Source organism: Halichoeres trimaculatus, unplaced genomic scaffold (assembly GCF_033239565.1).
Source record: "Halichoeres trimaculatus isolate MK-OKI-2021-1 unplaced genomic scaffold, fHalTri1.1 fHalTri1_scaffold_6, whole genome shotgun sequence".
NCBI lineage: Eukaryota > Metazoa > Chordata > Actinopteri > Labriformes > Labridae > Halichoeres > Halichoeres trimaculatus.
In genome coordinates this window covers 13,982,009-13,998,173 of record NW_027437184.1, presented here as the reverse complement: position 1 = coordinate 13,998,173, position 16,165 = coordinate 13,982,009, and the positions used below count along the sequence as shown (strand labels likewise).

At 39.1% G+C, this 16,165-nt stretch overlaps 1 protein-coding gene across 12 annotated transcripts in view; it reads right to left on the bottom strand.

The window, feature by feature from the left end:
* The window catches only part of LOC141791451 (RNA-binding protein Musashi homolog 2), a 311,762-nt gene extending 298,410 nt beyond the window's left edge, over nt 1-13,352 (bottom strand). For all 12 annotated transcript variants that reach the window (XM_074671944.1, XM_074671945.1, XM_074671943.1 and 9 more), the window contains exons 1-4: nt 13,130-13,352; nt 12,765-12,805; nt 12,390-12,471; nt 11,746-11,830 (exon numbers count right to left, since the gene is read on the bottom strand). In XM_074671944.1, coding sequence (XP_074528045.1) covers nt 11,746-11,830; nt 12,390-12,471; nt 12,765-12,805; nt 13,130-13,191 — 270 coding nt within the window. In that variant the 5' untranslated portion in view covers nt 13,192-13,352. The remainder of the gene's footprint in view (nt 1-11,745; nt 11,831-12,389; nt 12,472-12,764; nt 12,806-13,129) is intronic.
* Nucleotides 13,353-16,165: the final 2,813 nt, after the last annotated feature.

The window sequence follows — 16,165 nt, the reverse complement described above, 5'->3', positions numbered from 1 at the left end:
AAAAACGTGATACTCCCTACTGACAATGATAACAATTTACCTAGGCCATTAAGATTTACAAAAGTGGCATAATCAGCCTGTAGTGATACAGTCTGCTTTTGGATTTGAGAAGCATTTTCAGAAAGTGAAAACTGCGTTCAAGAGTGTTCAAAATTATTGCAATTACAAATTAAGTGCACATGAGTGACCCAACAAAGTGGCAATAAGAACTAGACAGGGGAGATTCTTGACGACACACTGGGTCTGCTATAAACCTGATGCTGTTTTTCTCTCTCCTCTCTGCTCCAGGTAGGGTTAGGTAAAGTTATTTTCATCTGAGGACAGACCTGGTTGTGTTTTGAGTTGCTATCAAGAATCTTCTTATGTATGCATTATTTGTTCTTTTCTTTTGCAGATGTGTGCAAAAGCTTTGGTAATTCAGAAGCTGGCTGAAAAATATGGTATAATACTTTGACGTGTTGAATCAATACCTCATTAAGAGTGTATGTTCAGCGTCAACCATTCAATGCAGGACAACAGCATTTATTCAACAATTCACTTCTTTGAAAGCTTTAACAGCAAATCATTTAAGCGTACTGCTCCTGTTTTGTTTTGTTTTTTAATAAAAACTGGTTGATTGGACAAGCAACTGCTTTTAATTTCAAGTTATGCAACTCTTGTCACTACACATAAGTATTTAAATCTTCAGCGATGACTAATGACGGAACCAAATTTGTCATTATGAGGATTTGGCGACAGCTGGCCAACATCTCAGACCTCATTACTTACTGTGGAAATTGTTCTACATCTGATGAAGTTCAATGACACATTCTAGGCTCAACACTCATTGCAATGGGCAATGCACTACAGGAAACCACATATTAATTACTGCTTATTACTGTGTGTGAATTAGTCTCCAGGCCAAAACTATTGGAGCTTCCAATTTATCTACGACTAGCGCTGCCAGTTGATTTGTGTTTAAAAAAGCAACACAGCTGCTTAAAGAAAAAGAAGAAGAAATATAGTGTGGAGGCCAGCCACCCATTTTCCTGCTGGTCATGGTCGCCGCAGAGACTTGCTTTTATTTTAGGCGGGAATCGCTGATTGAATATGACAGGGAGAAAATGAGAGTCTGAGGCCGGTGACGCCTCCAGATATTGCCAAATAACCGAGAGGATGCGTCAGATCAGCCTGTTTCTCCGTCTTGTGCTTGTTATCTTATTAGCTTCATTTTCCTCGTTAATTTCACTGGGATGAAGGTGTGTGTGTGTGTTTGTGTGGTGTGTGTGTGGTGGTGGTGGTGGGGGGGTCACATCAACCTTGTACTTAAAATGAGAAGGGAATATTCCAGGCAGGAGTGTTGTCCTTGTTTGTCCTTGTGGGGACAGCAGTGAATCCGAATATTTAGCCACTTTTTTGGAATATTATTTTTTCTGTTTGTTTGCAGGAAATCCCCTTCAAGCTGTGCAATATTTTCACACCATGTGTTCTACTGAAATGTTTACAATAGATGTATCAAATCTATGCATTCATTAAAGTAACTCCTTTAGCACAGATGGATTGGATGGATTTATTTAAGAACAAGAGATCTCTTCCTGCTGTGAAAAACAATGGAAAGAGAATGAATCAAGGAACACATGAAAGAAAACACACCATCTGCACGGATCAATTAAGACAATGAGGCTGACTTCGTTTTAATGTGTTTGAAGGGAAACCATGATGCGCAATGTCGTTGTCATCTTTTCTGTCATTCTCAGTTATTACTGTTATCTTTCTAAATCAGGTCAAAATGAGAAATGAATTCAATAACACCTGCGTATGGCAACCCTGCTTGTAATGAATTTCATTTAAAGATTTGTTTTAGCACTTAGCCCGAGGCATAACCAATTCAAACTCAATTATTTTGTGTGTCCTATTTGAGCAAAGACAACACATTATGCTTTGCATACCAAAGCCCTACACTTGGTAATGTATCGCTCTTTTCCAGCCTATACAACACATATCAAACACATTTCATCAAACTGCAGAAACTAATTGTTTTTCCGCCCTGCTGAGAATTTCTGTATTTTAAGAAGCTCTCAGAGAACATTATAAAACAGCAGCAGTGTAGGTCATTAAGTTTGCAGTTGTCAGTTTAAAATATCACAATTATCAAACAGAGACAATTATATGCACAGACCTGTGTTAAAAACGAGGCTATGATACTGCAAAGTGTTCAAAAGGTTCTCAGTGCAAAGCAACCAAATTAGGCAACGAGGACTTACAAACCAATCCTTCTGAGAAATGCTGTAGCAGCACCTTTTTAGGTCACAATTTATGATGAATGACTCCTTTGAGAGATTTGAAATTATGGAGGAGGAGAGGTGTAGCAATTGTTTCCCCTCGGTTTACACATTTATGTGCATGCGCCTGCAGACTTATGGCCAGGAGCAAAATTATGCGCTATAATTATGCATTGTAAAAAAGCATAGCAGTGAACCGGGGATTAGGTTTTCTCAAGTTCACCTGATACTTCCTCCTTGTAACATTTTTGTTACGTAAGGCATCAGGTCTGGGATCAGTCAACCAGACCTCAGAGGTGCACTTGTTCCCATTATTCCACAGTGTTCACAAATGTTATTTCTCTTTTAACCTGCTGGACTGAGAGAATGTGAAAATTAACAGAAAACACACCTTTGGTTTATTTATTTTTCTTATTTTGTCCATTTTATTTTAGAGATCCAACACTTCAGAGTCCTACTGTATGGCTGCTTTTACACCCTGCTTTGACGTCCTGTCCTTAAATCATCTGAATGCTGCTGAAGGTAAACTCTATGTGGTTTGTTGAAATGCATCAAAATAAAAAAAGGAAACCCTCAAAGCTCTTTCAATGTAGGACATGTCCAAAAGAGGGTGATTGTATATCATGACATAATAATAATAATAATAATAATAATAATAATAATATAAGACATTACTGTAGTTTGGACCCATCTGACTGCAGCTGCTCAGTTATCATGTAGGAGCAGTAAAAGCACTCTATTAATCCCCCTCCAGGAAATATCTTTATCATTGAAACATCACAAGCAGTGCATACAAACCTAACAGCACATAAATATTAAGAAACCTGACTTGAAGCTGAATGAACAGCCTCCTTCGAATATCAATGTGCTCCACCTCTGAGCATTAGTTTTATTGGTTGCCAGATTAGCTACACAAACAGGGGGAACCAGCGCTAATAAACAGTCAAACACCTGGAATTAACCTTATTGTTTATCATGGCCCAGCTTTGGAAGGTCTTCAGAAGTGTAAAATTTGGTCATTGCAAAGGACATACACCATTCTTGGCTTGTTTACGACACATATTACAGGGACTAACTCATAGACAGTCAGGGCTCTCAAAGCACAGTAGGGCAGATATACAGGCACATAGTCTTCAGTCTGACTTCACCAAAATGTGTCTGCATGAACATACTATATGCTCTCTGATAATTACTATCACAACACATTTTTACAGAATAGGGCCATTACAATTTCAGTTCTTCATCTCACAATTTATGTGGACACAAAAATCTACAAAAGCTATACTATACACAACGCCATCAACCGTGTGCCAGAAACTTAAAATGAAACCAAAACTCGTTTTCAAGTACTAAATGTCCACTTCACCAAAATACTAAGTCTTTTACAATCAAAAACCCTAAAACTGTCGAGGACACTTTTTTTGGATCCCTTTCTTTTATTTGTCATCTCTTCCCACATGATTTTTACTGAAGTAGTAGAAATACAACACAGCAGAATTTAGAAGCTAGTAGACCCGTTACCTCATCTTCTTCTTTTTCTTCTCCATTTTCCCTTTATCTTATGATAGCAACTAATTGCTGCCTGCCAACATGGACTCATTAGATAGGACATATGATCCATGGACAGTAAAACATAGAGGCGTAATGTCTGTGATGTCATCTTTTGTTTTGGATGTGAGTTTTGAAGTCCATCGTCAACAGAGGCCATATTGGAAATGCTGAACTCAACCTAGCTTTGTTTAAGTTAGGATGAAGCAAAGAGGCGAGGTTTTTTCCTTCACATTGACTCTTTACAGGGTGATCGCCTTGTGGGGCAAAATTTCTAAAGTTTGACTTTAAAAATACAAGTTATAAAAAGATCCAATACAGTGTGTGCCAATGGAAAACTGAGGTGTTCAAATCCAAGACGTTTTTTTTAAACTAGGCTGTGAATCTGTTTATTTTTATCTTTGAAGTTGTCTCTTTTTTTGGCTTGGTGTGTACGTAGTCTCCATGTTTTTCAGAAAGAATAAGTCAAATCAACTCTCTTACAGAGCATGTTGTTCATGGAGCGATACTAAGATTGCACTACACATCACAGTTGTATTCCCTCCAGGGATGGGTACCTTTCACATTTGAAACGATATGGTACCGATTCCCGGTACTTGGCAATCGGTACCGGTACTCAACAGTACCAATTTTCAGTAATTTTGTGTGTTTATGTAGTAAAAAATATCAATTTGTTTAAAAATGAAATGTTATTTTTTTTTTATTTAACAAATTTATTCTTCAGTGTATAACCTTGCAATGCTGTGTTCATGTCCTGCATGGAAGATCACCTACACTTCCACTCTCTCACAGTCACAAGGATACATTCAGGTACCTAAACATGGTACTTTTTGATTTTACATGAATCGGTACCCAGTAATTTTGACAGAATTCGGTCGGTACCTAGAAAAGTACCTAATTCAATACCCATCCCTAATTCCCTCTCTTGCATTTTTCTTCGAACAAATCTTTCTTATGAAGTTTGATAATTCCACAAGCAAAACGGCTCTACTCCCTGTGATGTAATGGCAACATCTGCAACATAAATATGAGATCTGTGTGGAGATGTGACTGAAAATTGATGTTACAGGTAAATGTAATGTAGCCTGTCCTACAGCCTGCTGGCGGTCTATAATTAACATTATTAGCACTGTTCACAGCACACGCACAGCAGTGTCACAACAGAGTGGACAGTGGGCACAACAACTGGTTCACAATAAATTTGAAGACTGATAAGGAGATTATTACTTTATGAAAATGTAATAGTAGCTCAGTAGTAGTATTTCTTCAAAGAACCAATGACAAGTCAAACCTTCCTTTCATGAATGAGCCACAAAGGATCCTTTAAAGTGGTGCTAGACGCATTTCACATGTGCCCTACCCTGTCACACTGTTCGGAGTGAAGAAAACTCCCAGAAGTTCTCACCATTTCAGGTCTCAGCTATTTTGATTCAGATAGAAGCACCTATCATCTGAAACTTGGTTACATGTTAAGGTCTTTTTTCTTGGATTGATATAATACCTGAAAACTGCCTCATAGAAGCTGTACTGTCATCTTCAAAAGGCCCAGAAATAACTGCATGTGTGCCACTTTTAATGTGGGTCTCTCAGATAAATCTCAAGTATTCAACCTGTTTTACACGGTTCAGTTCACAAGAAGCACAAGGGCACAGTTAGTGACATGCTAAAGATGCACCACTGCTTGAGTATCTCTGTGCTAATTGTGCTTTCTCCAGCAGCGCCCTGTGAGGTATGTGCTCACCTTTTCCCTTTCTACGTGACCCTACAAGACTTCTTCAAATTAATACTTCTGATACACTTTTGTTCTATGATGAAACATGAGCTCACACGGAGCGAAAAGTGGATTTCCTCAAGACATCATACAACCCGATATGTCAACGCAACAAATGAGAACAGAAAAGGTAGAAACCTCCCTCACAGCCCCACCCCCACCATCTTTTATCTTCCACTGCCTTTTACTACGGGGTCTCTGAGGGCCGCTTCTGCATGCGACTGTGGGAGATCAGGGCAAAGAAACAGCATATATCTTAAGTTCACATCTTACAAAAGGATTTCATATATTAATGCGGCTCCTGGGTAAACTCTCTTCCTCTCTAAAGACATATCTACACTAGCATGATGATGTGGTGTTTAAGCTAAAAGGGAGAAAAAGGCTTATCAAAGCCTGCAGCTTCTCCCAACTTCAGAGTGTGAGCAGGTCCACAGGTGTGCGCGAGCGATACCGACGGAATAGACCTGAAATTAAAACATAAATGTTTCATATCTGTGCTGTCAATCTTCACTGGGGTTTTTCGCAGCAGAATAACATCTTGAAAAGGCAGTTTGTTGTGCTTCTCAAATCAATTATAAGAATTTCACCAAAGTCACGCTCAACAGGCAAATCTTTTTTCCCCAAAAATATGCAACAACATTATGCTAATAATCCAAATTCTCTGGTTTCACACCCGATATTATTTTCCTGCCCTTACCAACGTCTGATGTTCTGTATGTAGCGACAAGACACGGATGCAGCATGAACTAATAACGCCTTCAGCCGTAATTAACTGCAGAAGATTGAGCACCTGCTATACTTGAGTAAGAGCAAGTCAGAGTTTAGCTCACTCATTTGACTTCACTTCCAAATCCTATGTGATGAATACGATTTAGATCAGCCGAGAGCAGCTGCTCCCCCTCTGAGCCTTTTCTCCTCCTTTCCTCCTGGGTTGTTTCCGGCCTCACCTCAAACATCAAATCTGCGAGTATGGTTTGACCCAGGGTCATTCAATAAAGGCTGGGATTACCCCTGGACTGCATCGAATATGTTTATCTTAGAAGACAACACAGCAGAGATGTTTGTAGGTTTTACAGGTTATATTTTAAAGACTGAAGCCGTGTGTATTCACTCACCCGGTGAAGCGTATCACAATCATAAGCACTAGTTGGCCAGGAGACTTGTTTTTTAAACCTTTCAGTATCAGTAACAATGCTAACACTGAAGGGATCAGCAGCCTTGTCAAGTCCCTCACTATCATTTCTTAAATACAAAATCATGTCCTATGATTTTCTCTCCTGCTCTGAAACATCTTCAGGAACAGATGCTGTGAGCTGCACATTTCTAAACTGAACAAAGCATCATGAAAAATGGTAAATATGTTCTGAATTACCAGCATGTGTGTTTCATAGCCTCAGGCTGTGCTTTCCCATATGTCTCAATCTCATTCATCCTCGTCTGAGTGTTTTCATAACCGGACAAAAGCAGAGCACACAGTGGGGAAAAAAAGATGTATATATCTGGTTCTATCTTGGCAGTTTTGATAAAGTCAGACTGATTTTAAAGGTTTTTATAAACTTCAACTGCAGGGAGATACAGTTCTGTTCTGAAAAAATGATCAAATGTGAAACCCTCTGTGAGCTATTTTAGCTATCAAAGTAAGAAATGCCTCTTTTGTGTTTGCTTTATAACTGATATCATTGCTTTTACTAGTTACTTCACTGTGCATTAGGTTTATTTATCTGAGTACCAAAGCAAACCTGATTTAGTTAACACACCCAAATAAAATTAATGAGATAAACTATGGAAAAACATTTAAATAGGTATGATTTCAACTTCCCCTGCACGAAACACTATGACTCAACTTGTTCGCAGCCATAGCACCTCAAGCCACTTAGCCCTCTCAAGGTTACAAGGGACAGAAACGGTGGTAAGGATTCATTCAAGCACAGCAAATAGGCACCCTGGATCAAACTAATATCTGCAAGAATAACAAGAAACGTCCATTTTAACTCCCAAATACAGCAAAGCAACTTTTTGAAAAGATTAGATAGATCATAATGCGATGCAATCTTGATACTCTAAAGGTTAAGATACACATCTGCACAGCAGGCACAGGCCAGTGACAAATAGTTCAGGAAAAAACACAGACAGGGTCCTCGGGTCCATAACATTGCCTTGTTAGATAAAACTACAGCACACTAGCAGCTATTGGAGTCAATACAAAATTGTGAAGATATAATCATCAGCCAAAAAAACCCACCTATCACTGATGTTACTGCTGCTGAAGAGAAATTTTAACCAATATTTGAATGAAGATAGACTTTTTGCTACATGGTTTGTGCCACAACTTGCACAAGTACGGCGATGCCAAAGTATGTAAAGAGGGAGTATATTGCTTTCCATGTATATATTCCAGTTTTTCCATACATGTTAATGTGTTGTAGAAATCCCTGAATCCATCTGTTAACTGTTCAAAATGGTCCGTTCTAAGATAAGCACAAGCCCTTCTTGAGACTTGGGGATCTCCTGCCTGGTTCATGACATGTTGGAACATCAAAGACTACCTATAGCTCAGCCCTTGATAAGCCGCCAGAGGTCTGGCCAATCAGAGAGAGGGGGTTTGTGGAGAGGGAAGCCTTAAAGAGACAGCAGCTAATATGAAACCTTCCAAACAGAGGCGTATAAAATAGTTTTCAAAAACAACAGTGTGAGAAATATGGATTTTTTTGAGCTGTAAATCATGAAAGGCTGCTACAGAGTGCCAGAGAGAAAGGATAAAGCCCTCAATAAAAACACAGTACCCCCTCTTAATGGGAAGTTTACTTGAAATCCACAATGATAATTGACTTCTTACTCACTCAATGTACGGATATGCCAGCACTGCAATATGAATTCCATATTTCAGTAAAAAGATACAATGATAATAGCATATTTGTAAATAGTGATATCAACTGGTGATGTCACTGAATGTCACCTGTCACGCTCTCTACAGCTAATATTTATTTCTACATGTATAAATGTCTACAGGGTCACTTGGTCAATGATATCATCAATCACTTAACTAACAACCAAAATGATCTAATATATTTTTTATTTATGAATTTGCATCAAGTTAGCTTCACAACAAAATGTCTATCAATAATTCTTATATAACTAATATCTGCTGTATTACGACAAATTACAAAGCATGAAAATATAAATCACCAAAACGATTTATTTGGTCTAAATCAGACAGGAATGCAAATCAAATTGGGCTCCATGACTTTGGACCGCAAAAATTCAGCGTCGTATTTCATAAATTGTCATTAAGAAATCATTTATTTGGGTCAGCTTTCTGACCCTGAGGGTTTCAGACAGTGACCATGTAATCACAACATCCCCAGTCGAGTCCAGCCAAGCCTCTCTCTCCCCTCATTTCCTGCCTGCTCCATACTCTATGGTGTCTAATAAAGACCAAAATACTTGAACAAAAGTTTCAACCATCCATTACCAAACAAGTGGAGATAATACCCAACACAGGTAATGATAAATATAATACAAAAAGAAAGGTTCCACAGTAATCCTGCCCCAACTTGCCAATTAGGCAACCAAGGACAGAGGAGGACTAAGTTTAGAGAACTTTGCAGCGGCCATGCACGAGGCCACAACTCAGACAAAATGATTGGATGTCAGAGCTCAAAATGTCACTGTTCAGTTCTCATGGTAAAGTGCTGTTAAATCTGAGGCACACCACACCAGTCTGTCAAACATGACCTATAGCCTGCAATAAGGCTGATGTTGTACAATTGTGAGAACAAAGTGTGTGTAGCTGAGAAATCTTGTGTCCTTTACTTATGGATGAAATACGGAAGTGTCCCACAGTTAAAGGTGGAAGTAACAGGATTTCTGTATACCACGTCTGCCGCATCTGAATAATTTAAGAATTTTTCAGATTTAGCTGCACTCAGACAAACATTTCATCTTGACTTTCCAGATTTCTAGTTGAACAACACCAAAAAAGTGATTAAGCCAAAGTAAGAATCTAATGATAAATATGACGTCATCAAGTACAGGTCTCTGCTGCATTGCTTGCTGCCATGTTGCAAAAATGCAGCTGTGTCTTTCACAGTTTTTCAGGTCATGCTGAAAAAGAGACTTTATTGAAACTGCATTTGAATGTTAGGTAAATTTCATTTTTTTAAAGGAGACACCTTTTTTCTTAAAAGGTGAGAAAAAAAACTATTTAGCAGTCAATATGAAATCGGTATTGGATAGTAAAACTGGAGGATTCAGCAGGAGACCAGAGTTAAATCTAGAAAAAAAAACCTCATAAGAGTAATTAAAAATGCATACAGATTTTAACTCTTTCCTATATCTAGCTCTCTTTATGTTCAAAGCATCGACCCAACAACTGCTCCATTTATGTGCAAGTACATTTCTATTTGCACCCATCCTTCAAACTCTATACGCTGTCAAGCTGTCACACAGTCACTCATTCAAAATGTCAAGTCTGAAGTTTTCAAACTACTCCAGATTCTGCATCAAAGTATTTCTGTGTCATTACCCCTAAGAGGAGCTTCTAAGGAGGCTGCTTCTAGCAACTCTCCTCGACAGATGTTTGCAAGCTATGCGACACCATCGGTCATACTTTGTGGTCATTTCACCGTCAAGACCCTTGTCTACTCTCTATTTTTAATGAGTCACACCAGAAGGACCGCCTTATGTCCTTATCACCATTATACCCATAGCACAGCAATAAAGCTAAAAGGAGCAGCAAAAGGGTAAAAACATGGTGTGCTTATTTAAACCCACAAAGTGAAATTTTCCAATGTTGTTATCAATACTTTTCTCAAAGGTATGGGTGTCTTTTTGTCAAGGTAAATAACTCATATTTAGACCAGCAGAAATACTAAACTCATAAGCCTATTTGGAGAAGTAAATCCTGGAGCTGTTCTGAAACTGTCCAGAAAGCTCTGAGTGCCCTAATAAAATCCAAGTAGCCACATTACTGCAAACTTTGTGGTTGAAAGAAGAGGGAAGAATATAAAGTAAGGTCCACTCTGCAACAACAAGCACCTTTTCTCACCAGTATGCCTATCACAGTTAAGAGCTTCAGAACCTGGTTTACATCAGCAGCAAGTATTAAGTTTACATTACCTTCACTATCATACACAGATCTAGTGATGTCAGTGAATATCCTTATCACACACTTCTGCCTGAAGCAAAATCAATTTGTCTTTCAGAAACCTTAAAGATATTTCTCCAGCTCTGGACTTTTGCGACTCCATTTCTAACTATGTTTGCATTTCTTGATGGTGTCTCTTCTTGATGTGAAATCCTTGACAAATATAACTTCATCTGTCTAATCCATCCTTTACAGTCACCTCTGACAGTCGGATCCAATTAATTATCTTCACAAATTTTTCAAAGAGGCGAGGAAAATCCATAGCAGCTCAAAATTTTTCATAAATATGAGCATGTGTGTCTGTGTTATCAATTTCTTTATCTATGTCAGTAAATCCAGACAGTTCCTTTGAGCCCAACTTGCTTTTCTAATCGTCATGGACTAATACTCCTGCTTTAATTTGATAATCAAGTTTTACATTAGAGTAAACAGTTAGTTTCAATTGCGCCTTTGTTCTCATTTTGTGGTTTATTTTTTTTAGTTAATTAGATCTGCTTTGATTCTACTGACAAAACCAGAACTCTGATTTTTGACGAGGTGGTTATTTTTAGTTAAGTGTCCTTTTTCACCCTAACCGCAGCAGTGCATCAGGCGTAAAACAAAGCATTGTCATCTGGGTCAAACAACAACGAGGCAGTGGGCCTTAGACAGCACGCCCTTCAGTGGAACATGAGATATGTGTACAGTGCACATGTGGCCACAGCCAAGAAGAAGGGGGGCGTGTCAGCCCCATTCATCCACAGAAGTGAAAGTGAACACATAATATTCAGCCTGGAGTTGTGTTTTATTGCCAAGCTTAGTATCGAAGGGACCATCGTGCATTTAGCCATTATGCATGACCTTGATCTACACCGCCTGTTAACTTTAGGAGGTGTTCCCCACACACACATACACACACACGCACACACACACACAAGGCCTCAGGCAGTCAGAAAGTCACACACTTATGTCAGCATGCAGAAGAGTGCAAACACATAAACAAGACATAAATATTTAAAGTGTAAATGAAATTAACTCACCGTCTTTGAGTCTAATTCATGGTGTTGTTGAGCTAAGACTTTATCTACACTGGCAGCATCTGTAAACGTAACAAAACCAAATCCTCTGCGAAAAAAAAGACAAAGACAAAAGCAGCAATAATTAACCAATAACGTTAAAATCTATGTGAAAACAACACAAACAGTACAAAACTACATATTAAATAGGACAAATTTAAAAAGTATATTGTTACTTTCTGTAATAAACTGCCATACAATGACCTGGTATCAATATGACCTTAATATTGGCACAATATTTCTCTTTCAGTGTATTTATAATCTACATTACATACGTCCTTTGGCACATTTGAAACAGTCACCGAGGACACCGCTGCTCATTATTTGCTATGTAACAATGTGAGACGACACTACACCAACATTGTGGTGCAGTCACAAAGTCAATGTCAAATTGCATTCGGCTGCAGCTTTACAGCAGTGAGCATTTAAGCTTATCTGGCTTGCTGTGAAACCACACGCAGGCGCGCGCACACAGAGGGACACACACGAACACATGCGCGCGCGGACACAGAAACACACATACACGCTGGATTAACACTAAACACGGACAAAGTAAGCGATATCGCTGCATGCAGCGGGAAGGAAAAGTAGGAAAGCCGTGTATTTACCTTGAGCGTTTTGTCGTGGGGTCTCTCATCACCATACATTCTCTTATTTCTCCGAATTTACTAAAATAGTCTCTAAGGCTGTCTGTGGATAGAGAAAATATGTCGGGTCATTTGACAGAAACATATGGGCACATGCTGTTGTCACTGTATTTCAAAAACACCCCGCGATGCGCATAGGGGTCGAATAGAGGACTTCAGATGGACGGAGATCAAAAATAACATCGTGCGCACACACTACTGAGATATCCCATACAGTACACTACTGCACGGTGCACATTCGCACATACACCGTCAGCAGCTCCACCGAGCACTCAGTCACAGCGACAAAACAACAAGAAATACTGGATACGCTGTAAAAGAGAATAACAGTCTCACCTGGTGAGGTTTGCCAGCTGAGGCCACCGATAAACATTTTACTGTAAGGGGAAAACACAACAGAAGTGAGTCCAGATGTCAGTTCGGCCATTTTGACGACTAACTACTTCTAAAAGCGACCTTAAAGGATAAAGGAAGACTATGAAAACACATTCGCGCTTGGTAATTACAGTCTATCTACATGAAAGGGGGAGGCCACTCTCGCTACAAAGCTCAGGTCTTTAAAACTGCATCTGGAAAGCGACCCGTGCACCGTTTAAGTGCGTACTGTGGGGACGAATCCAGCACGGCAGTCGAAGTCCTCTCCAAGATGTTGTAACATGAAAAAAATCGCACCTAAGGATTAAATTCTGAAAGATTCTTACCCCGGGTCATGTTGTGAATCATTTAGGCTTCCGGATGTGGCTTGACTCCCGTCTCCTTCCATATCTAGTTCAAACTATAGGCTGGGACTACAGTCACAGTGACAGACACACACAGATACGGCAGGAGATATGCAAAGCCCCGCTATGAGAATATTACTGAGCCGGGAATGAAAGCGTCACACGTGGGATCAGCTCAGCCCCCTGCTCCCTCCTCCCTCTCTCGGCATGCTCTACCTTGGCCCACAGGGGGCGGAGCCTGCCTCTGTCACCTAACCAATCCAATTGACGTCAATTCAGGCAATCTGCAAACCAATCCTCCGATTTGTCATTTAATTAAGCAATAAGCCACTAGAGGTGAAAGTGGGTTATTGCTCATCTAAGTCAGTGGACACACACAAATAAAAAAAGTATTTTGTCTTCAAAGTGTTGTACTCGACAAGTAATGCGTTTACAGTGTTGTTCAGCTGAAAAGTAAATACTAACAAAGCAGCGAGGCAGTATCTTTACTGACAATTACATGTAATTCATCCGCCCCGCAGTATAGTCCCTCACACAACAGAAAAAAGTAGGGCACTTCACGTTTTCCTGATCATAATTACAGTGTCCCTCTTATTATCGTACAGAAGTCTTTCATGTAGACATAAAATTTGTTGCGTGCAGATTAAGGCTGCATACAATTTACAGCTTAATGTTAAATACTAACATTGGCACATTTGTTTTATTATTAGAATGTAGTGTAGATCTAATCATATCATTATGACTGGATTCATTTTACATTACTTGTACACAGTTGTGAAGACAGTCATCATGTATTAATAAAAGCATCATTTCCAATACATTTGTCTATAAGAGGGGCTCAGTACATTTCTTCTAGATGCACATGTAACTGGCATTTGAGAAAGTTCATCAATGCAACCTTGTATCTGATCCAGCAATGAGGGACTGCATTTGTCAACAGGGTATAATAAAGTAACACTGCAAACATCACATACAGCCCAGAGAGCAGGGAATCTAAGCTTATTAAATGTAAAAAGCTGCACATTTTTACAGTGATATAAGCGGTTGATTAGTAAAACTCTCCTGAGCCAGAAAATCGGTGTTCAAGCTGGTTCAAATCCTGCAGAAAAAAAGATCCCAGAGCAACATGCTGAATCTCTGTAGCTGACCCCTATGTCTGACCTTTAACTGTGATATTCATTATGAAAGCCAACAAAGAGTTTTCCTGTGGGGATCAATAAAGTGTAGTATGCATACATACGGTGGAGTAATTATAGATCTTTTTATGGAGATGACCTGTAATGAGCTTCCAGCTCTGCCCTCTGCACACTGTATGAGGAGATAAGCTGCCTTTGCCCCCTCATGACCCCGAAGAAGAGGAAGAAGCAGGGTAATGAATGAATGGATAAAAAAAACATGCATGACATTTGCCGTGGGAAATATACTTTGATGTACATTATCTCCACAGCATGCTTTTGATAGAACATGAGAGACAGGGTCCTGTACAAATGACTTTTTAACGACACATTATACGTTTATTTGCATTCTGACATTTGATTATTTATAAAGTTTTCATTCAGCTTGGCATGAGAATACTTGCACTCTGCAGGAAACGTGACTAGTGATCTTATTTCATTATCCGCATTCATTTGGGTTTTTTGAATAGGCCTGTGTGTGCTCACTGTTCAGGCTAGTACCAGAGGGAACGTCTTATCTGGCCAGGCAGCATGTTTTTGAAACAATGACTTAGATAAAACCCAAATAACAACACTTTTGGCAGTTTAACAGCTACAACTCTGTCATTAGTAAGAGGAAGCGACACGTTGCAGCTCCCTGCATCTCTAAACAGAGGTAGACAAGCACAGGAGTGTCAGAAAAGACGGAATTATGACACTGTGCAAAACTATTACTTTGTGTTTTTGTGTTTGATGCAATTTGGCTAGACATCTGAGATTATTTTAAATTTTCTGTAATGTTTTGGAATTGTCCTACAGCTTCTGCCTTCAATACGGATGTAAGAAAATCACATCCACTCATGTAGCTGCAGAGAAAGAGAGAAAGAAGAGATATAAATTGATGCTGAATCCCAGCTTGGAGGAACAACAGGCTTTAAAGCCTATCACAAGGTGTGCAAAAATCACAGTGGATTTAACACATGAAGAGCAGCTTCTGTTTTATGCTCAAATAAAAACACCGGGGCTCCAGGTTTTCACAGTGTGCTTGTGAATTATTCTGCGTTTTAAGCATAGTTATCATAGTCTTTCTATTCACAGTGATACCATGTAGGGAGAAAAGTCAAACGTGACAGAGACGGAGCATGAGGTGTGACGTGTCACAATATCTGATCAAGGCTGGTGAATGAGATTTGAGCACAAAACAAGCTGGTGCCACAGAAGACATGCTTTATTGTATCTAATATCTAAACCTGGCACTTCTATCAACCAGCATATCATATTTTAGCAACTATCTTTCATGTTTTATGGGTGAAACTAGTTCAAGGTTTGGCTCTCTAGACCTTTTCCTACAATGATTGAAGGAGAAACATGTATAGATTTTTGAATTAGCTTTTAATCTGGGCAGCCACAGCTGCCTGATAAAAGTGCCTTAAATGATTTTTCTTCTTTGCAAGTAACTTTAGGTTCTCTGACAGCTCTGCTGTTGGAGCCGTTAAGTGTTCATTGAAGAGGAAAAAGAAGGTTTATATTTACTATAAAGTATATGCGGATACATTTTGTGGAAGTAATGCCTGTAAAGTAACATCATATAAACGTTTTAACAGTGACAGCTTTCTGAGGCGTTCTGATTAAGGAATGAATGGAAGAAGAAATTCAAGAAATAGACACATTTTCATCTTCTACTGGATACAACTTGAATCATAATTCACTTTTTACTATCTTTGAAGCAAAATGCTAAATTTCTCTCAAATCCCCGAGTTGTATTATTGAAACTGTAGCCTGCATTCAGTGTCAAAAGATGAACCTCTCCTCAATAGGGAGGAAACTCAGCATGCAAAAATGCTTGCAACTAACCGAGCCTTTG